Below are 26,366 nucleotides of genomic sequence, written 5' to 3'. Positions count from 1 at the left end.
AGCCTTGCAAATAAAACTCTTTGAGATAAAATTGTTATATCCTCACAGAGGAGTTTTTTGTTGGTTCGGTGATGTGGGTTATGTGTCCATAAGACAAAGGGACAGACACAGGGAACATCCTCTGTGATAGAAACTTTTCTTCTCTTTCCCCTCTCCTCCCCTTCTCTCTCTTTCTCTCTCTCTCAAAACAACCCTATGAAGAAGAAATAACTTATCTTAATTCACAGGGGAAGCTGTGACAGAGAGTTTTGATTAACCTGCTCAAGGTTACACAGCTAGAACAAGATGAAGACAAGGCTCTAGTTCCGAATTGAGTATTCCTTCTGCTCTTCCTCATTGCTTTACAAGTTGAGTCTCTTGATCTTCTCAGTTCAATAAGGAGTTGTTAGTTACAAACACCATTAATACTAATACACACATGTTAACACTGCTGTAGCTGGATCATGAATGAACCTGTGTTTGATGAGTGTTAAAAAGAAATAACATCCAAAACGGAGTCACTTGTGCTAAGCCCCATGTCAGCAAATGGGGACTTCAGTGGTTTTAGCCTGTCCCGGGAATGTGACCTTTAATCGGTCAACCTGGAACTACCTTGTCAGCACTAGTGATATAATCTGCTTGATAGACCCCCTGCACTTACCCAAAGGGTGGTGACTCGGGCTAAAATACTCCACTCTTTGCTAGAAACTTCCTGTCTTCCCAAACACCTTCTGCCTATACAAGCCCTCCAGTTTGAACAGCTCCTTGAAGCTCCTTTCTCTTTGCTAGATTGGATGGTCTCCAACTCAGGAATAGCTGAATAAAGCCAATTAGGTCCTCCAATTTACTCAGCTGACTTTTGTTTTTTAACATGAGGATTGCTCTCTTCTGAAAGGGCCATAAATACATAACTCCTGCAGAGGGAGTCTTATCAAACAACAGTTTGTAGAAAGAGTTTCTGAGAAAATCAGACAAGGATCTTTGGAATTAGAAGATTTATGTAGACAAATTATGATGATGGTAATGTTAAAATAGCACTGGTGGGCAAAATACTCACCTGCATGCTAGGTCACTAAAACACTGATTTGGACAAATAAGTTTGCTCTCTCTAACTTAGTTTTTCTCAGAAACCAATGGATTCTTGGGAAAGATTTATATTTAAAACATAGGGCTCAAATCTCTTGACCGCTAGTTCTTTGCATGTTTGTGGACATTAGCTGCAGGCTTTCCAAGGAGTGTGTGGCTTACCTTCTACCATTCACATCCACCACTGCACCAACACCTCCCTCTTCAACTCTTATTTCTTTTAATTCATTATATACATGAGGTATCACTATTTCTTCTTTTTTGATATCAGTCTGAATTTCTGATCAAAAGACCAGACTAAGAGACAAGTCTTGTAGCCGAAAGGGAAGTTTTAATCTGCTAGAACTAAAAAACCTTGAGTGAAATTTAGGAGTTAGAAACTAAGGTTGAAAAGTAGGAAGTCAAAATTTAAAAAGCAACTCATAAATATGTTAAAAATTAATTTCTATATTATATGTAGAACTTGAACAATGAAAGATCAACAAACCAGTTTCTGCCAGGGAATAAAATTAGAAATTTAGTAGATTGATGTGGCTCCCTATCCCCCTAACAGACTTGACCTCTCTTTCAATACATCCCATACATAGCAAACAGTGTTCTCTCTAAATCACAACCTAATCATATCATTCCCTCTGCTTAAAATCCTCAGTGATTCCCTATTACTTTTAAGATCAAGTTCAAACTCTTAAATATGGCTTGTTAGCTACTAGCCTCATTTTCTCGCCACCCCTGTACTCACAAATATTTTATTCCAGGCAAAATGAACTTATTTTTACTTCTTGAAACAAGTCATCTTCCATAGTTATTCCTCCTCTGCAATTCCATTTTTTACCCTGTCTTCCTCTCCCAGGCCTTCCTTTGCCTAGTTTTCTCTACTTAGCTTTCCCATCCCAACAGCTTCACTCTTAGCTTAAGTAGCTTTCTTTGAGGAAGACTTTCTTGAGTTCTACAGACCAGATTAGACATCCTTACTGTGTACTATCACAGCATCCTAAACTTCCCTTAGTATAACACATACATACTTTGTAGTTGCAAAGTCTTATATAGAAGAATAATCTTTATAGTGAAACTGAGGGTCCTCATTTAATGTATGATTTCTATTTAATATGTAGCCCAAGCACTCCATTCAGTTTCTTCACAGCGTGCTGTAAGCCTTAGCCCTTTCCCTTACTAGTCAGTAATCCCCCAGGCAGCCAGGAACAATGGCCAGGCCTTCACTAAGAATCACAAGTTAATCAGAAGCCAGGGTTTCTGTTAAGTTAAAGATACTATCTGGACATACATGATGTTTCAGCTCCTCAGTTCTAAGGTGGAACAACCTCCTGGCTACTTTTCCATGAAACCAGACAAAGGGACACCAGAGCAGTCCTGAAGAAATGATTTATTACCCACACTTCGCCTCCTACCAATGAACTCCCAACATGACCCTGAACCCCTAATCCACAGTGTCTTGTAATTTGGCCCTATATAATCTATAACCTACATGCCATTGGGGAGTTCAAGCTTTTGAGCATTAGCTTCCCATTCTCTGGGGTGGTGCCACTTATAATAAAATGGCCAATATCTCTTCTACTGGAATTCTCTGCGTTTAGTGTTTGGCTCTGCTAGCACCAGGTGGAACTCTTTCCATTCGACAACAATAGCATTATTTATAAAGCAAAAATGTCTTAAAAACATTTTACATAAACAATGATAGATCTATGTAACAGGATGCTATACAATTGTTTTAAAGGATACTATGCAATTATAAATTTGTAACAGAAAGGTAGCTGGAAAATCCCAAAACATTTAGAGATTAAATATAGTTCTAAAAAATTTATTTGTCAAAGAAGAAGCCTCAAGAAATTAAAAAATATTTGGAACTAATGAAAATGAAAATATAGCATACAATTTGTGAGATGCAGTAAAAACAGTGTTTGGGGTAAATTTATAGCACTAAATGCAAATAATATAAAAGAAGGATAGAAAATCAATATTCTAAGCTTCTACCTTAGGGAAACTAGAGAACCAGACCAATATAAGCCTAAATAAAGCAGAACAAAAGAAATAATAAAAATTAGAGCAGAAATCCATGAAATTAAAAAAAAAGGAAAACAATAGAGAAATCATGAAACTGATGAAACCATAACCATGAACCATGAAACCATAAAGCTGATTCTTTGAAAAGATCAATAAAAGTAACAAACCTCTAACCAGGCTAACCACGAAAAAGAAGGCATGAGTTACTAATATCAAAATGAAAGAGGGATCATCACTACTGTCAGTGAAGAAAAATTTTTCTTTACCCTTCTAGGTTCTTCTGGCGGGTTTAATAATCAAACTGAGATGAGACAGATTAGCAGGGGAAAAACGAATTAAAGTTTAACAACACATACGCTTCCTGTATACATGGGAGAGATGCAGAAACACTGAGTAACTCACCAGGATGACAAAAGCCTTCACCTTTACCTTCAGCTGAAGACAAAATAGCATGGTGGGGGTGGGGAGTCAGTTATTGGAGGTTACCAGGAAAAGTACAATAAACAAACATATTATCACTCAGATTAAAGTCCACACTTTGTCCATTGATAACAATTTCTAGAGATATTTTCCTCTTCCTGACAGTGAGAGAAACACCCTTACAAATAAATGTAAGTGTCCTTTTACAAAGGGTAAGTTCTACTTGGTTTTCAGAGGTTCTCCCTTGTCTTGTTTCTTAAAATTAATCAGCCTAAATAAAATAACCATTATTCCAAAGAGGCATATTTTGAGGTGGCGAACTCTGCTCCCCTCCACCACTGACTGTCAGGACATTAAGAGAACAACGAAGGCATATTACTAACAACTCCATGCCCACAAATCTAGTAGCTTAGATGAAATGGACTGATTCCTTGAAAGACACAATCTACTAAACTCACACACAAGGAGAAACAGATCATCTGAACAGGACTATATCTATTAAAGAAATGGAATCGATATTTAATAACCTTCCAAAAAATACAGCACTGGCCCCACATGGTTTCACTGGTGAATTCTACCAAACATTAAAGGAAGAAATGATACCAATTACCTACACTCTCTTCCAGAAAAATTGAAGAGGGGACACTTTCTAACTAATTGTAATAAACAGCATTACCCTAATACCAAAACTAGATAAGGATATTACAGAAAGGAAAACTACAGACCATTCTCCTCTAGGAACATGTCCAAACTCCTTGATGTGACTAGTTATGATACAGAGGGATCTATCTGATCAGATCACTGGGGAGAAGTAGGGAGGGGCCGTCGGAGGAGTTGGCCAAGGCAACGGTAAGCAGTCCAGGACAGGACCGGCAGAGAAGCTGAATGCCTCCAGAGCACAAGGAAATGAAAAGAAGGCTGGCTCTCGGGCTCCAGGCTCTCTGGCTCTCGGGCTCTTCTTTCTCCAGATGGCTGGGTGATCGGGCTGCTGCTGCCTGTGTTCCCCAACGCACCGTGTTTCAGACGGGAAGGGGCTCCGGGCACGGCCCAGGATCAGGCTGGCCTGGCAGAGGGTGGCAGGCCTATTCTTTGGGTGTTCCGGAGGGAACGGGCTCTGAGGCAGAAGCCTGCTATTCTTCCAGAATTGCGTAAATTTGTTTCTTATGTTGTTTTAGTTTGTAAACTAACCCTATAGAAAGATGATAACTAAAAACAGGGGAATGATAGGAGGACCCAGGTGTTAGAATTCAGCCTTAATTGAGAGGCCTAAGTGACTTGTTTAATTCTTGTGGAAAGCTGTTATTTCAAAATTGTGAAGCTTTTGAATAAAGACTCAGTTGCTGTTTGGTAAGAGTTAGGCTCATCATGACCAGGCCTAGCTAACCTTTCTAGCTTCTTTTCTTTTCTTTTTTCTTTTTTTTTTTTTTTTGCCACTCCCCTTATCCCCAAATGTTTAGTTCTACTAAAAATTACTTTTTTACTTCATGGAAGATGAGGGTGATGACAATGACAACAGTAACAATAATGACATCAAATATCGCAATAACAACAGTAATAACATCTTGGCTAGGAATTCTGTCCGTGCAGGTTTCTGGTTAGAGTGGGCTACAAGAGATATTATCTGTGCAAGGCCTGGAGCGCAGGAATGAAGCACTTTGTTTTTTTATTGTTGGGAAGTTGCAATATGTGCTTTTGTAGCTCATACAGGGTGCCACTCATCTGCGGCTCATCTCGGAGTGAGGCAACAGCAGGCCCGCAACCGCGTCACCTCCCCTAAGGTCCTCCTCCACCTTCTCCGTCTCCAGGGCCAGGTGTCTGTTTAGCTCCTCGCTGAGGGAGACCAGCTGCTTCTGCAGGATACCCACTTTAACAAGGTTGGAGGCAGTGAGAACTGACACGGGATCCGGGCCGTCCTTTGCCACTCCCGAATTCCAGCCTGCCACTGCTCTCCCTCACTTCACCTCCTGACTGTTTCCCCCGCAAACTTCCAGCTCCGGTATAAAATGCAGAGATGACAGCTTCACAGACTATGTAACCTGTTGCCACAGTTGCATAAGATCAAATCCCTGTAATAAATTTCTTATTAAACATATGTTCCTCCTGTGGTTCTGAGGCAGGATATAAGAAGCTAGGAAAGTTCCTGGCAAGTGGAATGAGGAAACTGAGACCGAGAGCTGAGTCAAGTCGGCCTTGTCATCGGGCACCCTGGCTCACCTGCCCTCCCCTCCCTGGCAGACCAGTCCTTAAGCGTTAAGCCCTCAAGACGATGAGATTCTCACCAGCATCAAATAATTTTATGAACAAAGCCTGGGGTCTGGTGACTACAGAGACAGCTTTGGTCAAACTAGAGGTAACACCTAGAACGAAAAGGGGCCACACACTAAATTTGACCAGCTCAGGGGAGGCCTGTGTGACAGCCTTACAAACTCAGAGACCTGAAGTAACTTCATAGGATGGTCTGAAATGAAAACTTTTAAACTAAAAGCAGTTTATGGCAGGTAGCCATAGGCTAGAAACTTCCCCGACAAAAGTCGATCTTAACTGAGCCTGTCTATTGTCTTTTTGCATCTATGATAACATACCTCTGGAATGTCAAGGTTAACTTCCCTTTTCCCTTTTCCAGACCCCTCCATGCAGAACAACCATTTGAGATCAGAGACTATAAATCCCCTCATTTTAATTGTGATTGTTAGCACCTTAATTGTTGACTGTTATCGATCCCACACCCACCTGTGTAAAAGAAGTATGTGTCTGGCATTACTTTTTACCCAATCTGTTTCCACCGCTTTGCTTTCTCCTGTCTTCCTAATCTATCATCAATGGATTTCACGTAACCCCCTTATGCCTCCTCTTTTGATTATTATGTATAAAATAAGGTGCAAAACTGTCATTTTCTGGAGCATTTTCTCAATTTGTTGAGGTTTTCTTCCTGGCAACCATTGTCACTTTGGCTAAAATAAACTAATAAAAATTCTTTACAGGTCTGAATGTCTCTTATGTTGTCAGCTGTGTTTCAGCTCCAGGCCAGAAAAGCTGCAAATCCAGATAAGTGATGCCCTGGCTGACATCTGGACCAGGTATACTGACTAATGACCCCCTACCATAGGGTCGGCCAATCACTAGAGACCATGACCCTGACCAATATGCTCATTTTAATGAATCAGCATATTAAAAGGACAGACCAGGAAAGCTGGTGAATATTGTAGTAGATCCTCCTCTAAGACCTCCCTTAAAATTGCTGCCTTTAGAAAGCTGATAAAATCCCTTCGGGCAAAGGACCCAGTGCTCACTCGCTCTCTCTGGCTCCTGCTCCCTGCCTCTCCTGCCTCGCCCTCTCCTTCTGCCCGGAGCATGCCTGCACTTATTTTTGCTTTTCTTTCTCCTAAACTCTAAAGGTTCCCAGGAGACTTACAGCCAGGGGAGCAGCTGGTCCTGGGCTAACACCCTGAACCTGTCTCTGAAGACCTTATTTTGCCTGCGTAACTTGTTTCCTGACTCCACCCAGCTCCGCCGGCTCACTCCTGCCGCTGTGGCTCTCCTTCCAAAGGGCCAGGCCGCTCTGCCCAGGCTCACTCCGGTTGTTACGGTCTTGCCTCTCCTGTCTCAAGCCCTTCCTTTGTTTTACTGTCCCCAGCTTTAATAAGTGTACTCTCAAAATCACCTAGACTTGTGTTGTGAAGTCTTCTCTGCACGAAGTCAAGAACAGAGAGCCGACATCACTGCCAGCAGTTGTATTTCTCTGACTGAACCCTGACTGATTCACGCACTCACTGTGTGCCAGACACTGACACAGCCGACTGCTTACCATTTATTTTATCTGCTCAGTGACCCTACGAGGTAGGTATTGCCAGGCACTGAGAGGATAAGAAACTTGTCCAAGATTATGCAGCTGCGAAGTGGCTAATAAGATAACCATGGTATATTATTAGGTGGTAAATGCAAATTCCAAAGCAACATATTTAAAGTGATTCAACTTTTGTTAACAGAACAAGAATAATAATACTATATGCATATGCATAGAAAAAATCTGAGAAATATGTAGCTGAAGGTTAGAATTCTGAAGCACTTATGCTTTTTATTTGTTATGTTTGAAAATTTATAATGAGCCCAAACCATTGTGGCTCTGTTGGTTGGCACTGTCCCACAGAGCAAAAGGTCACCAGTTCGATTCCCTGTCAGGGCACATACTTGGGTTGTGGGTTTGCTCCCTGGTCGGGGTGTGGACTAGAGGGACCAACCGTCATTGGTTGATTGATGTTTCTCTCTCATATTGATGTTTTTCTCCCTCTCATTCCCCCTCCCTTCCCCTCTCTCTCTAAAAATATATAAAATCTTTTTTAAAAAAGAAAATTCATAATGAACAGTTAAAATTACAATTTTACAGGCCAGAATTTCAGGGAAATAATAAAAGATAGGCACAAAAATTTGGCTACGAGGATATATATTATGTCATTGTTTGCTATAGCAAGAAGCTGGGGAAAAATGTAAATGTCCAACAATAAAGAACTGATTAAATAAATTATAATATATTATTATAATAATATTCTAAAAGATATAATGGCAGGTGAATAGATCATAATATTTTAAGTGAAAAATTAGCTTACAATCTAAATATCTCAGTTGGGGTTATTTTTGTCTAGGTTACAAAATGATGTATGTACCAATAGTCCCCTTTTTGTGGAAAAGAATTTTCCTACCTATTTCATTTTCTATACTTTGCTTAAATATTACTTCTATGTGTGTCTCCTTAGCCAGTCTTCACAAAAAAATGTGTAGAACTGGTATTACTATTCCCACTTCAGAGAGAAGAAACCAAGCTTCAGGCAAGTTAAATATTCCTTTTCCTTGTTCAATTCTTTGATTACATCTTTTAAAAAAAAATTTGCAGTTTCCTTACAATGATTCTCCTTAATCTGAATGCTGAAATTCTTGGAGGTTATAAATCTGATGTTCCTTGTTTCTGCTGACTTTCATTCATGGTAGCCAGTTTCCTTGTGTTATTTGGTGATTTTTGATTGTCAGTGTACATAGCGGTATCTCGGTACCTCAGTATTTGTTAATTCATTGCCACGAGTGGCGAGTAAGTGACAACTGATGAAGCATTTTTTCTTGCCAGGCATCGTGACTCCTACAAGTTCTAGCAAGTGCGACAAGTGGCAAGCATACACAAAGTGCTGAAACGTTTTTGCTCATCAACATGCGATGAGTACCAGGTTTGGCAAGTTCGGAAGCCAAGGACTACTGAGGTACCCCTGTGTTTGATTAAACTTAACATGTGAGAATCCTTAACGTCCAAATTCAGGTTGCTTTCCTCCAGAGCTAATTTGGGGACTGCCTACTGGAAATACTTTAGCTCCTTCAAGATTCCCAGCTAATTACTGGAGTCTATAGTATAGTAGCTCAGCTCTCCTACCTTGAGGCCAACTTCCTGAGTTTCTTCTCTGGAACACAGGGGTTGATATCAATGTCGTTATTTGCCCCTTGACTTGACTTAGGAGCTTGTTTACCATTCCTCATTTGGGTTTTACTTCATGGTATGTTTGCCCTTTGAGCTTTCTCTTGCTTTGTGAGCAATGCTTTGAAAGGTGTACTTATTGTAGTTCATTCAGGATCTATTTGTACAGTAACAGGAAGACAGCTTGCCATCCTGCCAGAAGTGACAGTGAGACACCTATTTTTCTGTTATACTTCACTGAGTGAATTCATTATTCATTTGTACATTCATTGATTCACTCACTCAAACATTCTTTCATTCACTAAATATTTCCTGAGTACCTACTGAATGTTAAGCCCTGTGCCCGAGCTTTTAACTGGAGCTGAAAGGAAGTTTCTGAGCTTCATAGTATATGTGGATATCTGTATATATTTTCAATGGCTAAAACCAGTTTTCTTAAAATATATATAAGTCACTCTGAGTGTCATAGAAGTAAGAAGCATCAGTTACTGGAGTTTAGGGCATCCAAGATGCCTGTAAGGTAGTTGGAACTTCACTGAAGAAAATCAGCTGATAAGTACAAAACACCAACTTCATTCTACCCTGCACTTTGTGCCGATCATGTTAGAGTTAGAAAAACAAATCCCAGAGTATCCTATTCCCTAAGCGATTCAGTCATTCAAGAAAATTTACCGGGGCACCAAGTGTGTCCCAAAACAACAAGAAATAATCCCTGCCTTATGAATCCCACACTCGAGTGTGAAAGGCAAACAAGACAATAAATAATTAGCGTATAATGCGATAAGTGAGTGTATAGGAAGCGTGTGAGTTTACTTCAGTGGGGGCACGGAGGGAAACGCACTGGCGAATTCGCACAGCGGGTAAACTCAGCCAGGGTTAGCCCACGGGACACTGACATCTGTGCTCCTCTTACCGCTTCTGTTGTTCTTCCTGATATTGTTGCTTTCTTTTAGCTTCATTTTCCACGGCTTCTCTTATCCTCTCCCGGAGTTGCTTCTTTTCCAAACTACAAGCATCTATGCGACAGACTTTTTGAGCATGTTCTAATTTCTGCTGTAGATCCAAAATCTTGAATGAAAAAAGTTTGCAAATAAAACTATAAGAAAAGTATGACCTATTTTTAAAATTATATTTCATTGATCATGCTATGACAGTTGTCCCCATGTTCCCCTCTTTTGACCTCTTCTTCAGTTAGGGAAATACCACACCAATAGCAAACACAGTATCACTGCCATACAAATCTGATCTAAAGTAAAGAGTGTGGCTGGATTTATTTTAATTTGAAAAATAAATTATTTAGTTTTTGCAATATGTAATACATTCACACAGCTGTATAGTGAAAACAGAGCTATATAGTGAAAAGTCCCCTTTCCACCCCTAACCTGTCTTCTGCCACCAAAGAGGGGAGCACTGATATTAGTTTCTTACATACCCTTTCAGAGATTTATTTATACATACTTAAACAAATATTATTAAATAGTTCTCCCCCCACAGACACTTTTTACACAAACGATGGCATATTATACTTACATGCCTGGCTTTTTAAAATAAAAACACAGTCAGTTTTCCATATTATAAGTACATACACAGTTGTCTTCTCTTCCACAGCCGTATACCATTCCACTGTAAGAATATACCATAACTTATTTAACTAGCCTCCTACTGAGGGACATTTAGGTAAATTCCAATATTTTGCTGTTATAAATAATGTCTCTAGAACAACTTATGAGGTGTGTGGATTTCCCAGAGCAAAAGTTATTATTTGTTTGATAGATAAGGCCAAAGTGTCTCCATAGTATTAGACCAGTTCACACTTCTAACTGCAGTGTGTGAGGAGTCCCCGTTTTCTCCACAGTGTGACTACATTCATGATTATCTCAAAGTCAAGGTCACTTACAAACTAAGGAGCAGTTAGCAGATTGCCTAGCACCAGTAATAGGTTCTTTAATACCCTGGTAACACCAAAAATAAGATCTATGAATTTGAAAGAAAGAGATGTAACTTTATTCTAGAATTTTAAAAAAAATTTGCACGAATCACAAAATTAAATTAAAAGTATCGTTAAATTTTTTTGTTAGATAAATATCCTTTTAAACTATTTACTTATTTTTTTATAAGCCTTTCTGTTATCTAAATTTGTGACTGGTACATAGTAAATGTTCAACAAATATTTGTTGAATGACTGGATTCCGGCAGAAGAGCTTCCCTCCCTCTATTCTATTTACTGGCCCCACATTCCTCACATCCAGCGAATGCCGGTAGGAGAGGTGAAGGTGCAAAAAGATTCAGGGCAATGGCAGAGGGCCAGGTCAAGTTCCTTTGAGTTGCCTCATTTAACTCTGTGCTTAGGGTAAACGTTTACTTAAAGACATTCAGTCTTCATTCCCCAGATGAAAGTATCCCCCATTGGCTTCTCTGTCAAGGACATATGTCAAACTTTTGAGCCCATCACCCAATTTAAGAAAGAGAACACTTCCAATGCTTTTGAAGTTCACTCTGTGACCCTTGTCAATTATACCCCTTCCTGCTCCACCTGAGAAAACTAGTCTCTTGAGTTTTGTGTTAATCGTTTCTTTGCTTTTTCTTTTAATAGTATATATCTCTATAGGACATGGTTTTTATTTGGTACTATTTTGACCGGTATTTTTATTTTTTTTAAGATTTTATTTATTTATTTTTAGAGAGGGGGAAAGGGAAGGAGAAAGAGAGGGAGAGAAATATCAATGTGTGGTTGCCTCTAGTGCACCCCTTACTGGGGACCAGGCCCACAACCCAGGCATGTGCCCTGACTAGGAATTGAACCAGCGACCCTTGGGTGTGCAGGCCCGTGCTCAATCCACTGAGCTACACCAGCCAGGGCCTATTTTGACCTTTATATTGATGGATCATACTGTGTTTTTGGTGACCTGGTTTTTATTCTGTATTAAATCGAACTACAGCATGTAGCTGTAATTCATTCATTTTCACTGTTGTATGTATGCTGTTGTGTAAATATGCAATTTATTTATTCAGTCTCATGTCAGTGGGCATTTGTTTTCTTTCCAATTTTCTGCTTTTTTAAACAATGTTACTATTAGAATGACAGAATTCCTGACTCCTGATACTTAGATGCAGTGCAATAGTTTTTCTAGAGTTTATGCCTCGCAGTGGAAGGGTTGGGTTATACAGTATCTTCATCTGTTACTTCACTGGAAGCCAATGCCAAACTGCTTTCCAAAGTGTTTGTATGGACTCATTCTTCCACCTGCAGTCAGCATATGAGTTTCCTGTTGCATGAAGTCCTCACTGATATTTAGTACTGTCTAAATTTAAAATTTTACCAATCTTTATCAATTACTTTTTTATGGAGTAATAACATACATGCAGTAAAGTGTACATACCTTAGGCATCCTCAGTAAAATTTTAGTTATATTACCGCCTCCCAGACCCAGATATAGAATACTTCTGGCAACACAGAAGATTCCCTCCTGTCCCCTCCCAGGCCTTACAGAGACAACCATTATCCTATCACCATAGCATAGTTTCGTCTACTCTTAAACTTCATACAAATGATATTACACAGTATGAACTCTTTTGTGCTGGCTTCTTTACCCCAACATTAGGCATCTGAGTTTAATTCAAATTACCGTCATCTACTTCTTGATGTTAGTTGTATGTTTATATAGTTTGTTAAAGTGACTTATTTGTTATAAAATTTGACTCATAAACCTACAGATCAAAACGTGCAACTGCTACACACTGCTGCCACCTGGTGCTGGGCAGTCTGAAAGGCAGGGCAGTATTTCAAAATGGCTCATTTCATAACACAGATCCTTCCAAAAATTACAAAATAAAAACCAGGTAAACGCCAATCCACATGAGAGGAAAATAAACCTTTTAAAATTTGAATGTGTAAGACAAAAGTCACTTGGTCTCAGTGTTTTAACTTATTGTTTTAATGAAACACCTTTATAAGTTCATGCAATTTAAAAAAAAGACACAAGATTTGCTGGAATTGAAGGAGCAGGTGAAGTCAAAGGGAGGCAAGCTTGGGAGAGTAAAGAAAAACCCTAAAGTCGGGACTTCCAGCAAGATGGAGGAATAGGTGGACGCACCGTACCTCCTCGCACAACCAAGATTAGAACAACAATAAAATACAGTCAGCATAACACCCAGAACCAACAGGGGATTCATCTGAATGGAAGTCGGACAGCCAAGAAGTTGAAGTAGACCCGTACATCCAGACTGGTAGGAGACAACGAGCCGAGCGGGCGCGGGGCTGGCGCGGGTCGGCAGCGCACGGAGGTCGGGGGAAATTTGGCGCGGAATCGGGCGCGACAGCCATCGGGCGCAGGAACGCAGCGGTGGACCCTGAGTACGCAAGCTGCGGCTGCCGGACCCAGTGGGGCAGCGATTGTGGACCAGGGCAGAGCTCGCAGCCCAGGAGCCCGGAGAAAGGTCTGGGCCCAGGAGAACTGAACTGCCGCCATTGAGTCCCTCCCGCCCCCGCCCCCGCCCCCGCATATAACGTCACAGTCTAGCGACTGGGGCGCCCAGCCCCGGTGAACACCTAAGGCTCCGCCCCCCACCTTAACAAGAGCGACCAGACCGGAAAAAGGAGAGAGACAGGGAAAGACATAAGACATGTGTGCAACAGAGCAGATCAGTCCCCCCAGGACTCATCCTTTTGAGCGACCAAGAAATAGCCAATCTATCAGATGCACAGTTCAAAACGCTGGTGATTAGAAAGCTCACGGAATTGGTTGATTTTGGGCGCAATTTAGATGAAAGGATGCAGGTTACCATAAAAGAGATGCAGGAAGATACGCGGAGGAGAGCCAATAGAGAAAGGAAGGAATCTGAGTCTCAAAACAATACAGTGGACCAGAGGGAAGATAGAATCAACCAAGCAGGAAAACATGATGAAATAAAAATTAAAAAAATCGAGGAGAGCCTTGGGAACATCCAGGACACCTTTAAACGTTCCAACATTTGAATTATAGGGGTACCAGAAGGGGAGGAGCAACAAGTGGAAAAGTTATTTGAACAAATAATAAAGGAGAACTTCCCCAATCTGGCAAAGGAAACAGTCTTCCAAGAAATCCAAGAAGCTCAGAGAGCCCCAAAGAAGTTGGACCCAAGAAGAAACATACCAAGGCACATCATAATTACATTAGCCAAGGTAAAAACGAAGGAGAGAATCCTAGAAGCAGCAAGAGATAAGGGGACAGTAACCTACAAAGGAGTTCCCATCAGACTGTCAGCTGATTTCTCCAAAGAGACCTTACAGGCAAGAAGGGGCTGGAAAGAAATATTCCAAGTCATGAAAGACAAGGACCTACATCCCAGATTGCTCTATCCAGCAAAGCTGTCATTTAGAATGGAAGGGAAGATAAAGTGCTTTTCAGATAAGGTCAAATTAAAGGAGTTCATCATCACCAAGCCCTTATTTTATGAAATGCTAAAGGGACTTATCTAAGAAAAGAAGATAAAGAAAAAGACATGTATAGTAAAAGGACAGCAAACTCACAATTATTAACAACTACACCTAAAGCAAAACCAAAAGAAACTAAGTAAACAACTAGAACAGGAACAGAACCACAGAAATGGAGGGCACATGGAGGGCTAGCAACAGGGGGGTGGGAGGAGGGGAGGGGGGGGAAAGGTATAGAGAATAAGTAGCATAGAATGTAGGTTGAAAATAGATAGGGGGAGGGCAAGAATAGTACAGGAAAGGTAGAAGCTAAAGAACTCATAAGAATTGCACATGGAAGTGAACTAAAGGGGGGGGAATGTGGGTGGGAGAGGGGGGTACAGGGTGGAGGGGAGGGAAGGGGGGGAAAAGGGACAAATGTAATAGCATAATCAATAAATTAAAAAAAAAACTTAAAAAAAAAAAAAAGAAAAACCCTAAAGTCTATCAAGTTTGCACCATATATATTTCTTAAAGTCCTTTGGGAAACAGGATTTCGATAGTGGTATTCAGTGCATTACTTATTACGGGTGAGGATAATTACCTTTTTCTCTGCATCAGCAACTTTAGATTTCTCCTGAGCCAGCTTTTCCTGCAGGTTGTTCTGTGATTTAATGCTGTGAGCCTGTGTAAGTACTTCCAGCTCCAGTTCCTTGATTTTCTGCTGACAGCGCTTCCACTCTGCTGGGGGTGAAGAGCACATCCTGGCACTGTCTAATAACTTCTGCTGGGCCTGTTTCAGTTCAATTTTGATCTACAGGTGGGGAATAAATAAGAGTGATGGCACTAAGCAGGGAGTGGATGTCAGTGCGAGCCAGAATAAGCAGCTTTCAAAGGAATGCCGTACCCCAAGAGCTGATTTCCTCTCTGGAGCTGCCCTGGGTTAGTAAGGTTGCCAAGGTCTGTCTCACCAGATGGCAGCTGGACGAAGGGATTTTCCTGAGCTTCTATACATGCATGGGCCAAACATTTTCCATTCTTTCTTTCTATCACTTCAAGCTGGCTTTCATTCCCACCACTCCATAAAGCTGCCAGAGTACTATTGCCAAAGTAAATCCACTGGACAGTTGACCTCTTAGGGGCTTTCACTCCCTCGCTCTCAGAAAGTTCTCCTCGTGTCTCGGAGTTTGTGGTACCACACTCCCCTGATTTTCACTTGCCTCTCTTCCGCTCCTTCTTGATCTCTTTTGTAGACTGTTCTAATGCTACCCAACTTCTAAGTATTATTGGATTAAACTAGGCCTTGAGAGTGGATTATTCTCTCTCTTGGTTCATTCCTATGATTTAAAACACCACCTTTATACCCAGTAACCACCAAAGTGAAACTTCTGCCCACATCTCCAAAACTGTTTTTCTCTCAGTCTTCCTGACTGTAGTAAATGATGTCACCATTGACCCTCCTGTTCAGGCCAGTAACCTGAGCGTTATCCTTGAGTTTTCCTTGTCCATCATGAGCCAGTTCAGCGCAAGCTATCACTCTGCCTCCACAGCAGATCTTGCATCAATCCATTTGTGCCACTTGTGTTACCGCCCTGGTCCAGATCATCATCATCTCTAGCCCTGGCCGTAGCCATAGCTCTGACATTGGTCCTGCCATTTCCATTTCCACTCCCTTCTAATCTGTTCTCTGCACAGCAGCCAAAGTGTTCTTTTTAAAACATAAATTGAACTACTTGACTCCCCTCCTTAACTATTTCAGTGGCTTGCCATCACTCCGGGAACAAATCCCAGCAGCCTGTCTGGCCTTGCATGATCAGGCCCTTGCCGACCTCTTTAAAACCATCTTGTCGCTTCTTCCACTGATCTCCAGGCCTGCTGGCTTCTGTTTAGGGTTTCCAATACACCGGACTCCACCCTTTGCTCTGCTGGGAATGCTTTCTCTTTTCCCTCCTCATGGTATGGTTGGTTCCTGTGCATTCTTCAGGTCTTAGCTTAAACATCACTTTGGAAGAAAACACTTGCATGCTCATTTAATCTGAAGAGATCTTCTTACTCACTCCTTACTTATTCACACCACATTTATTTCCTTCATAGAACTTACCACAATTTAAATTAAACATATACTTAACTACCTAGTTACATGCTTCTTTCCCACTCTAAATTCCCAGCAGGGACCATGTATTTTATTCACTTCTCAGTGTCCAAGGCCTGTCAAACTGCCTAACGTAGATAATTTACCAACACATACTGAACAAATAAATGAATGAATGACATTCTAAGGAATATTAGAACACGGTGAATGGACATACTAGGCAGGGCTCACAGACAAAAATGCTCAGGTAGAATTGACTTTACCTTTTGCAAAGCAGGATTTCCTGGGCTCCAAGCTTTTCAGCTGAATTAATAGGAACTATAACTATAGTTTCCTCCACCTGTGATTTCTGTGGATCAACCATTCAGGGTTTATCAAGTGAATCTAAAACTTAATAATAACTCTCTGAGTATCAGTTCCTTCATCTGTAATATGGGGACAACTACTTATCTGATAAAAGAGTTGGGAAGCTACATTAAATAAAGGAATGAAAGTATCAACAATAGAAACAGCCAAATAGGTAATGCCTAATACAAGTTAACTGCTGTTCTTCAAGAATCACTTATAGATTATCTACCGTATTTGACATATAGAACTGAGGCAGATACTACTATAACTATTGTATATTGCTTAGGCTTTCATATCCATGAAGCAGCTGAGATTGGTATTTTACCCCATGTTAGAGATGAAAAAGCTGAGTCTCAAATATGGTCGGTAAATAATAGAACCATGGTCTGATGTTCTTGTGTTAGAAAGAACAACTTTGCCCTCCTTGATGAATTATACCTTGCTGCAGTTATTTGATTCAACCAATAATAATGGAAACACCTATTAGGGATAAATAAGTCTAGAGATAGAATGAGGGCAGAATAACCAGGGTTTGGGCTCAGGTCATTGAAATTTAATAAGTGCTAAAATTTTAGGTAATAATTTTAAAAGACCGTGTAACGTTAAAACTTTTCATATGTACAGGTTGACAACGTATGTGGCCCTTCAGCAGCAGAGAAACAATGGAGCTGCGTGCTTACTTGGCAGGGGGAGGTTAAGGGAGTACGTTAACCAGAGAGCTCACGTTGTCCACCCATCTACGGGCACTGTCATGCATTATGAGGTTGAGAACTTTTTTTTTTAATCCTCACCAAGGATATGTTTATTGATTTGAGGGAGAGAGAGAGAAAGAGAGAGAGAGAGAGAGAGAGAGATGTGAGACACAAACATCAATCAGTTGCCTCCCCTACATGCCCTGAGTGGGTGATTGAACCTGTAACCTGTGTATGTGCCCTGACCAGGAATCGAACCCACAGCCTTTTGGTGTATAGGACAATGCTCCAACCAACTGAGCCTGCCGGCCAGGGCTAAAGTTTAAAAATTTTTATGGCCAATTGAGTGAGATTTCTCTATAAAGGATATGTCCACTAGAGCTACCTTAACATTTTCATCCTGAAGTAAGCTGTTATGTTGCTTCAAGTCCAAGTTCTTTCCCCGCTCATACCGAAGCTCTTTTTCAGCTGAGTTGCATAGAGTCTGAAGCCGGTGTAAATTCTGACGAAGCTGTTGTATTTCCTCTTGGTGTTGGTATTTCAGTTTTTCTCCAGATGTTAGACTCTAAAACAAACATTTTAAAAGAGAAATGTACGCAATTTGGAAGAATATTGGTGAGACCTGGGTTCCAGCTGTCAGAACCAGGATTATCAGCATGCGATTATTCACGTGTTTTTGGAGTTGGCTTATCTACAAATCACTCTTTTATACTTATAGCTAGTTAGTGCATGTTCATAGAATTTAACTCCCATTACATTAGAATAAAAAGATTAAAGAAATTATGTGAACAACAGCAGTTAAATCTAGACAATTAACTTTCTTATTTTTTGTATCAGTGAAGGGGAACAGAGCATGGATAATTTCAGGGTAAAAATCGGGCCTCTCAGCGCAATAAAACTACTGTGACCAAAGGAGACGTTATGAGGGTTTTCTTGAAGGTAGGCATGCACAGGCGTGCTGAGTGGATGACGAATCCAACCCTATCCAATTCAGTGGACAAGATATACTGTATGTCTCCTCAGGCAAGGGGAACACAAGAAAAAATAAACAAATGGGACTACATCAAACTAAAAGGTTTTAGTACAGCAAAGGAGACCATCAACAAAATGAAAAGACAACCTACTAAATAGGAGAACATATTTGTCAATGAAACATCTGATAAGGGGTTCGTATCTAAAATTTATAAAGAACTCATACAACTTAACACCAAAAAAAAAACAAACCCAACAATTAAAAACTAGACAAAGGACCTGAACAGACTCTTTTTCAAAGAGGACATATAAACATATGAAAAGATGCTCAATTTCACTAATCATTAGAGAAATGCAAATTAAACCACAATGAGATATCATCTCACATCTCTCAGCATGGCTATCATCAATAAACAAGAAACAAGTGTGGGCGAGGATGTAGAGAAAAGGGAACCCTTGTGCACTGTTGGTGGGAATGCAAATGGATACGGCCACTGTGGAAAACAGTATGGAGGTTCCTCAAGTAATTAAAAATGGAACTGCTTATGACCCAGCAATTCCACTTCTGGAATTATATGTATAACCTCTCTAAGGCCTCAGTTTCCTCATCTATAAAGTAGAAACAATAATATTTCTGCCTCATTGTATTCCTTAATATATGAGTCACATACAGGTTATTTAGTATAGTGCTTAGAACATAGTAAATATTTAATAATGTTATTTTAAAAACCATGAAGCTAGGTTTTAAACATATAAAATTGAGATATTCATGGTGGTTCCAACTTCTTTCAAGAATATTGGGAAAGTAATATCTAGAATTCAGCTATCACAACCTTATCTGGAATGACACTGGACAGCAGACACTAAGCCCCAAAGGCCATCAGCAGCCACAAATACATATGAACAACAGAGCTCCCATACTCATGAAAGAGGCTTTCACAGTTCTTTTTCTATGGGTTTACCTTATATAAGCATTCTTTAAAGTCTGGAATCTGGTCTCAGTCTACAGTTGCTTAAATTTGTCCATTATGAGATTAAGAAGACATACCACACATGGACAGCAGCTAGACACTAGACACCGTAATCTGACCACTGGGTTTTGAAACTGGACAGGACTGGAGTTCGGGCTGCCTGTCACTAGCGAACTCAATAAGCAATGACAGTGATTGAATCTTTATGGGTGCTTTATTCAGATGGTGGACAATCTGAGAAGATGGTGGATTCATACCCTAACATACCATCTTCCCTTATCTTTCCAGGCCAAGGTTTTTATAGCAGGAAATAAATAAGGTGCAGTGAGGGGTTTTGAAATTCAGGGAGGGTCAGGTTGAAGAAACTGCAACATTCTTGTCCAGGGCGGTTAGCTGTTCCCAGAGGTAGGTGGTTGTGTGCCCCTCCCTGAAACACAATGGCCTAGATGCCTCCGCTTGTCCCCAGGTGGTAATCTTTAGCAGTGCCCCCGGAGGTCGGCTGTTTTTCCAGGAGCCAGGATGGGCCTTATCTGTAGTTTCTGAAACAAAAGCTTTAAGATATACATTGCTAGGCTTATAACTTTTTACCTTAAACTAAAATTTTCCAACTTTGAGTCCCCTACCAGGTTTAGACCACAAAACTCCACACACACAAGAACTAAAAAGAACAATCTATAGACGTCAGTAAGTCAAAGAACCCTATAAACAGAAAGGGGTTCTGAAGTGATCACTGTACAGCTCACTGCCAAAAAAAAATCTGTCTAAAATGTATTTTCTTCCTTGCCTGCTTAAAGAAGTAACTGAAACAGTATGTGTGACCCTGCTTTGGAAATGCAAAGTTCAAAATACAAATATGTTACTTCTTTCCCACGAGGCCCACTCGCATCTTGTTTACTGCCGCATGTGCCTTAACACAGGCACTGGCATGTGCCAGCACAGCACAGAAGCTCAATTAAGAAGTCGATTCATCCCCAAGTCATTATTATGGAAGGTAATTACTGAAATGTGCAAGAATTCAGGGAAACCTTAAGGGGCTATGTGGTACATAGGACTGTTTCCCCTTTCACAGAGTGGCTATTTTCCAGTATTTCTCATAGAATTTCATATATATATATAATTGTTTTTCACCTCCTTCCTGGGTATTGAAATAATTCTTCAAACAGTGGGAAAGGGTACATTAAAAAAATTGATATATTAACTGGGGTGCTACTTCTTATACTCTAACTCCCATTATTCTAAAAGAATGCTGGTCACTTTGAGCTCACAAGCAAAGATTTTATAATCTTTGCGACCATAGTGTTCATCCTCGGCCCAAGCCTCCTACACCAGCCCCTGCCCAATACAGGGCCTGTCTGGGACATGTACAATTAACCCCTTTTTGAGTATTTGACGTCATATTTCCTTTTGGTCTCCTGAACAAATCCAGTAACTTCCTCCTCTTTCCTATGTGAGTGAGTCTCCTTTCGGGTATATGCAGGGGTGGGCAAAACTAGGTTGACAGCTGTGCATCTGTGAAACACAAAAGCTAACAGAGCTATTATAATCAGCATAACCTGCATGACTTTTCCCATCAAACAACTGTAAACTTCCTTTTGCCCACCCCTATGTTTTCCTTGTTTAGTGTGATCTGCCTAGTTTTGAAACTCTGTCTGAATTTCTTTTCAAATATATATTGACTTCCTTTATTGCTACTTTTTTTTCTAAATGTATGTGTGAATCTCTTTTCAAATATATATTATCAGTCTTTTGAATTTGATTTACTTATGAGCACAAAGGCCTCCCTTTGTCAATCTCAAAACAGTTGCCAGAAAGGCACGGGTAGGGAAATCTTATTCTGTGCAAGAAGGAGCCTGTAAAATTTGGGTGTAAGAGCTGAAGTGTAGCTTGTAGTCACTCCCCTCACTTTTTCTGGAAGCAGATCTCTGGAAAACAGCAAAAGCCATATTTAAAACAACTCCCTATCTGTGGTCTCTTCTCTCCAAAGCAAAGTATTTTGTATGCCTAAGCTACTTACCAGAAGTAGAAAATGCGGCACGAATCCTCCCATTCCCTGTCCTACCTGCCAGGGCAGACAGCGACAATTCGGCATTTTCTTCCTTTGCAGCCTCAATATAGCCTAAGAACCCTTTATAATAAAATGCATCAACTGATGGGCTCGGTTCAGATTTTGGTTGCTATTTTATACCATTCAGTCTGTGGTTATGATATTGTTCAACAAATATATGTTTAATGTTGATATAGAATTATGTTTATATCCACAGCTGATCAGAGGAAATGGCCCCGGTCAGAGCGTGAGTTTGCAGCACCTACCTCAGTGCTCCCAGAGCTCTGAGACTGCAGGAGGCTCTGATTTACAGGGCTCAGTTCTCCGCTAAGCCTCACAACTTTCTTAGGCTCCAAGGTCAATTGCTGTTCTTCACTTTCCGTATCTTGGTTCTCTTGCGAGTCTTCCTCTTCCTGCCTCTCTCTTGGAAAAGTGCCTTCCTCTACTGTCTCCTCTGGAATTTCCTCCTGCTTACTCTCTCCTAGTTCAGGACTTGGTGAAAATATAACAATAAAAGACTATCAAAATGCTCATTCTACTAGCAGAATATGGAGGGGGAAATAATCTACTAATCAAGAAAGTACTGCAAGCAAGATTTTCAGCTTGAATTCTATGACACATCAGTTATCTTATTCTTATAATTTAACTTTAAAAACAAATAAGGGATTAAGCAAAAACCAAAAAACCCCAAAAAACTCACAGATACAGACAACAGCAAAGTGGGGTGGGGGGAGGTAAAAAAGGTAAAGGGGGGATAACGGTAATGGAAGGAGACTTGACTTGGGGTAGTGAACACACACTTCTATGTACAGATGATGTATTACAGAACCATATGCCTGAAACTTATATACTTTTATTAACCAATTTCACCTCAATAAATTCAATTTAAAAAATTGAGTCAACCCAGAATCCTATACCCAGTGAGAGATATCCTTCAGGAATAAAGCAGAAATCAAGACATTATCACACGAATGTAAACTAAGAGAATTTGTCACCAGCAGACCTACTATAAGAGAATGGCTAAAAGAAATTCGCTGTACACAGGAGAAATAGTAAAAGAAGGAGTCTTGGATCATCAGGAAGTAAGAAAATACCAAAAGAGTAAAAATATGGATATATACAATACACTGCCTTTTTCATTTAAGGTTTCTAAATTCTGTATTATGGTTGAAGCAAAACTTGTAACACTTTCTCATGTGGTTCTAAATACATGTAGAGAAAAATTTTAAGACAATTGTATTATAAATGGAGGAGAAAAGAGGAACATAAAGGGAGGTAAGGTTTCTACATTTCACTCAAACTGGTAAAATAATGTTGTGTGTGTTTATAAAATATATACCTCGATAAACCACTGATAAAGCTATATAAAGACATACACTCAAAAACACAATAGATACTTAAAGTGGAATTCTAAAAAATGTTACCCACAGAAAGGTATAAAATAGAGAACAGATACAAACAACAGAGAAAACAAATAGAAAAGCAAAAAAGAAAGAATGGCAGAACTAACCCTAACATATTAATAATTATATTATGTGTAAATGTTCTAAATATACTAATTAAAAGATAGATTAGCATAGTGAACTAAAAAGTTTCTCAAAACAATGATCAGATACAATGTTAGCTAAAACAGTAAAAAACAAACCTCCTGCAGATTATAGTCTTAATTATGTAAAAAAATATATATATTTATGTGTATGGGAAAAAAAGACAAAGAAAATTTAAGATGTTAATATCTCTGTATGGTGGGAATTATGCATTATTATAATCTCCTTATTCTTTTTCATGCTTTACAAATTTTCCATAAAAGGCATATATTTATTTTTAAAAGCAGGAAAAAGTTTTAAACTGTGACAGTGTATCAGAAGACAACTCTTTGTGTAATGCTTGCTTATAGGTATTAATAATTTTTTCACTCATATCATTTGGAATTGAATGGCAAATTATTGCAGGGGGTGGGGGAGGGGAGAGGTGGGTGGAGGTGGAAATGGGTATAGGGGAGATAAATGGTAATGAAAAAATAAAATAATTATAGTGATCAAGCCAAATAAAATATACTCCCTAAATAATTAACATGATAGGGGATTTTCACAGTTTACCGGAGTTCCTCTCTCTCTTCCTTTGGGCTTTGAATGTCTACTTCTGAAACTGGTACTTTAGACATGAGATCTTTACAGGTATTTTCTCTTGTGATTAAATTAGCAGTTGCAGTATTTGTCCCTAAAGTAAAATGATTTAGTTGTTCAAATTCTTGTACAAGCTTCAAGACCTGTGAAGTTAAGTAAAAAGACAAATATTCTATTTTGCATATTCTATTTTGCATATTCTTATGTATAATTGTGAGAAAATATATTGGTTCCATTAAATGATTAAACAGTTATTGCCTTAAGCTATAAATTGACATCCTACTTGCAGTTGTCATGTAGTCTAATCCATTTTACCACAGGCATAAGGATGATAAATCCACGGTTTTTAAAATAAAATGCTATTTTTGGTCTGGGGTGGGCTTCCCAGGATTTTGTTTTACCTTTTAGCAAGGAAAATAAAATGTGTTCTATAGAGTTTTACACTATTATTATACATTTTTGTTCTCAAGTTTTGAATGTACTTCATTGATTCATAAAAATAATAATATATTGCTACATAAACATTAGAAATAATATGTACATTACAGGTACAAATTTCTTCCAGTCTGATCCTATCATTTGGAAACATTTGAATGTGTAAAGTCCCCTAGACTATGGTAGTGGTTCTCAAACTTTAGCAAATAAGAGCATCGATCACCTGAGTCATTTGAACATGTAGTCACTCGTGGCCGCTCCACCCCCAGATTCAGAACCAGTGGTCTGAGCTGGACAATGGGGGTTTGCACTGGTCTCCTGGGTAATTTTAATGCAGGTGGATGCTCTGGGAGCCACTGGTCTGTTGTGTAATTTGGCAAAACATTTGTTTAGGATTTCTTTTGTTGTTGTTCTTTTTTTTTTATTTTTCAGAAAAACACATTCCTGTCCTCAAAGGTTGCTCTTTATAAAATGAACAACACTTTCAAAAGGCAGAAAAAAGAGTGGGCAAGGTATAGTTCTCAGAAAGAAAGACAGATCCCCATCAAAGGATTGCACTAAAATAGACAACAACCTGAGACTCCCATTCTGAGCCCGTCTGAAAATGCAGTTTCTTCAGTAGCTGTGTTTGAGTCTAAGGACACAATGAATATAATTCTAAAGATTAATTTAAGTTACTTTAAGAGATTCCTTTGTTTCATTTCCTAGGCATTTTTACTTCTCTGAAGGGAAACTACAGTGTGTGATGCAGACTGTCATCTCTTAAATCCATACAATCTCATGCAAACTATAACCTCACCAGGGGAGAGTGCTGGTCTTGAGCTGGGCCTTAGGGGATGGGAAGATATGGATAGGTAAGAGGCTATAACACACTTAAAGCATTTTAAGCATGAGCAATATGGTCAAAGGTGCTGGTGTGGAACTGAATACAGGGTATTTGAGCAGGAGTAAGGAGAATGGCCTTACTGGAGTAGGGGCTAAAGTAAGGAAATATGGTAAGACTGAGGGGAGGAGCCACTTTTTGAGGGACTCGAAAGAGAAGACTTCTCAATAGCCTTGCTTTATTTTTGTAAGAAGGAAAAACAGAGATTTCAAAATACTACTTAATAATTTTTTATGGTCAACATAAAAATATAAACATTACAGATAATACATTTGAGTTTCTTAAGAAGAAAGCCAAAAGGAATTTAAATGTGATATTATAGCAACCTGAGAACTGCTAACATTTCTGGAGAGGATGGTGACACTAAAACTGTGTCTTTTCTAGGTATTCGGGATTTGCACGTGATGGTGAACATCTTAGGTAGGGAGAAGCTTTGCTCTTTACCATAAAGAAAATTCTATCCACGTGAGCTCCCATGGCGCGGATGTTGCAGAGCAGGGCCAGCACTGGTCCACAGGCTCCACCCTACCAACGTTTCATCTTAGTAACACAGCTTGATCTAGTACTCAGCCGGACTTTAAGTGCCATGAAGTATTAAATTGATCATTCCATTTTACGCTTGAGGCCCTAGGGCAGGGAGGACAGAGCTTAGGCTGAGAATTGCCAGGCAACTTGCCAGTTGTGTTATGTCTGTGAGCCTGGTGTTCTTATGTAGAATTGAGGGTGCTGGCCTGCTTGACCGTGTTCCATCCAGCTTGAAAATTCCGTGACTGTGAGTGTAGGTATTGTGACTCAAACAAAATGACATAAAAGCTTATAAAACAGGGGCTTTAGTAAATACATAAAATACAACTTCTTAAGCTACTCTTAGCAAGACTGCCTTTAAGTTTAAAGCATTCTATGTTGTGCAAATCAACTAGAATGTAACAAAATAATTAGATTCTAAACAGAAACTTCATAAATAAAAGTTTGGTGGGAAACAATACATCCACCCTCAAAGTATCTCCTCACAAGATATTTATTAATTGCAAAGGCAACAACAATAACTTTTCAGGGGAGAAATCTGGCAGATATTATCTCAACCAAACAAATGATCAATGTTAACATTACTAGTAACGGAACAGAAAGATACCATGTGTCTCTGGATATAATGCACCGAGGACACATCACTGCTGCTGCGGTGTTCCTGCCAAAAACACCTGAATTATGTTGTAAGGAAACATCAGACAAACTCAAACGGAGGACGTTCTTCAAAATAAATTATCTGTACTCTTAAAAAAATATCAGTCATGAACAACAAAGAAAGACTGAAGAACCATTGCAGATTAAAGGAGGCACAGAGCATGTAATGTATGCTCCTGGATTGGATCCTGGACAAGAAAAAAATTGTTCTTTTGTCATAGAGTAGAGCAATGATAAAATTTGAATATGAGCTGGAGATTAGGTAATAAT

General features: G+C 39.6%; 1 protein-coding gene across 1 annotated transcript in view; it reads right to left on the bottom strand.

Moving 5' to 3' along the window:
- The window catches only part of CCDC30 (coiled-coil domain containing 30), a 100,301-nt gene that overhangs the window by 22,614 nt on the left and 51,321 nt on the right, over positions 1–26,366 (bottom strand). Inside the window, exons 9-11 of the mRNA XM_045860021.1 lie at positions 17,869–18,048; positions 14,956–15,165; positions 9,873–10,027 (exon numbers count right to left, since the gene is read on the bottom strand). Coding sequence (XP_045715977.1) covers positions 9,873–10,027; positions 14,956–15,165; positions 17,869–18,048 — 545 coding nt within the window. The remainder of the gene's footprint in view (positions 1–9,872; positions 10,028–14,955; positions 15,166–17,868; positions 18,049–26,366) is intronic.

This window comes from Phyllostomus hastatus, unplaced genomic scaffold (genome assembly GCF_019186645.2).
Source record: "Phyllostomus hastatus isolate PE091 unplaced genomic scaffold, TTU_PhHast_1.1 phas_scaffold_182, whole genome shotgun sequence".
NCBI lineage: Eukaryota > Metazoa > Chordata > Mammalia > Chiroptera > Phyllostomidae > Phyllostomus > Phyllostomus hastatus.
Note: the sequence above shows the minus strand (reverse complement) of the source record. Positions and strands in the feature narration are given on the sequence as shown.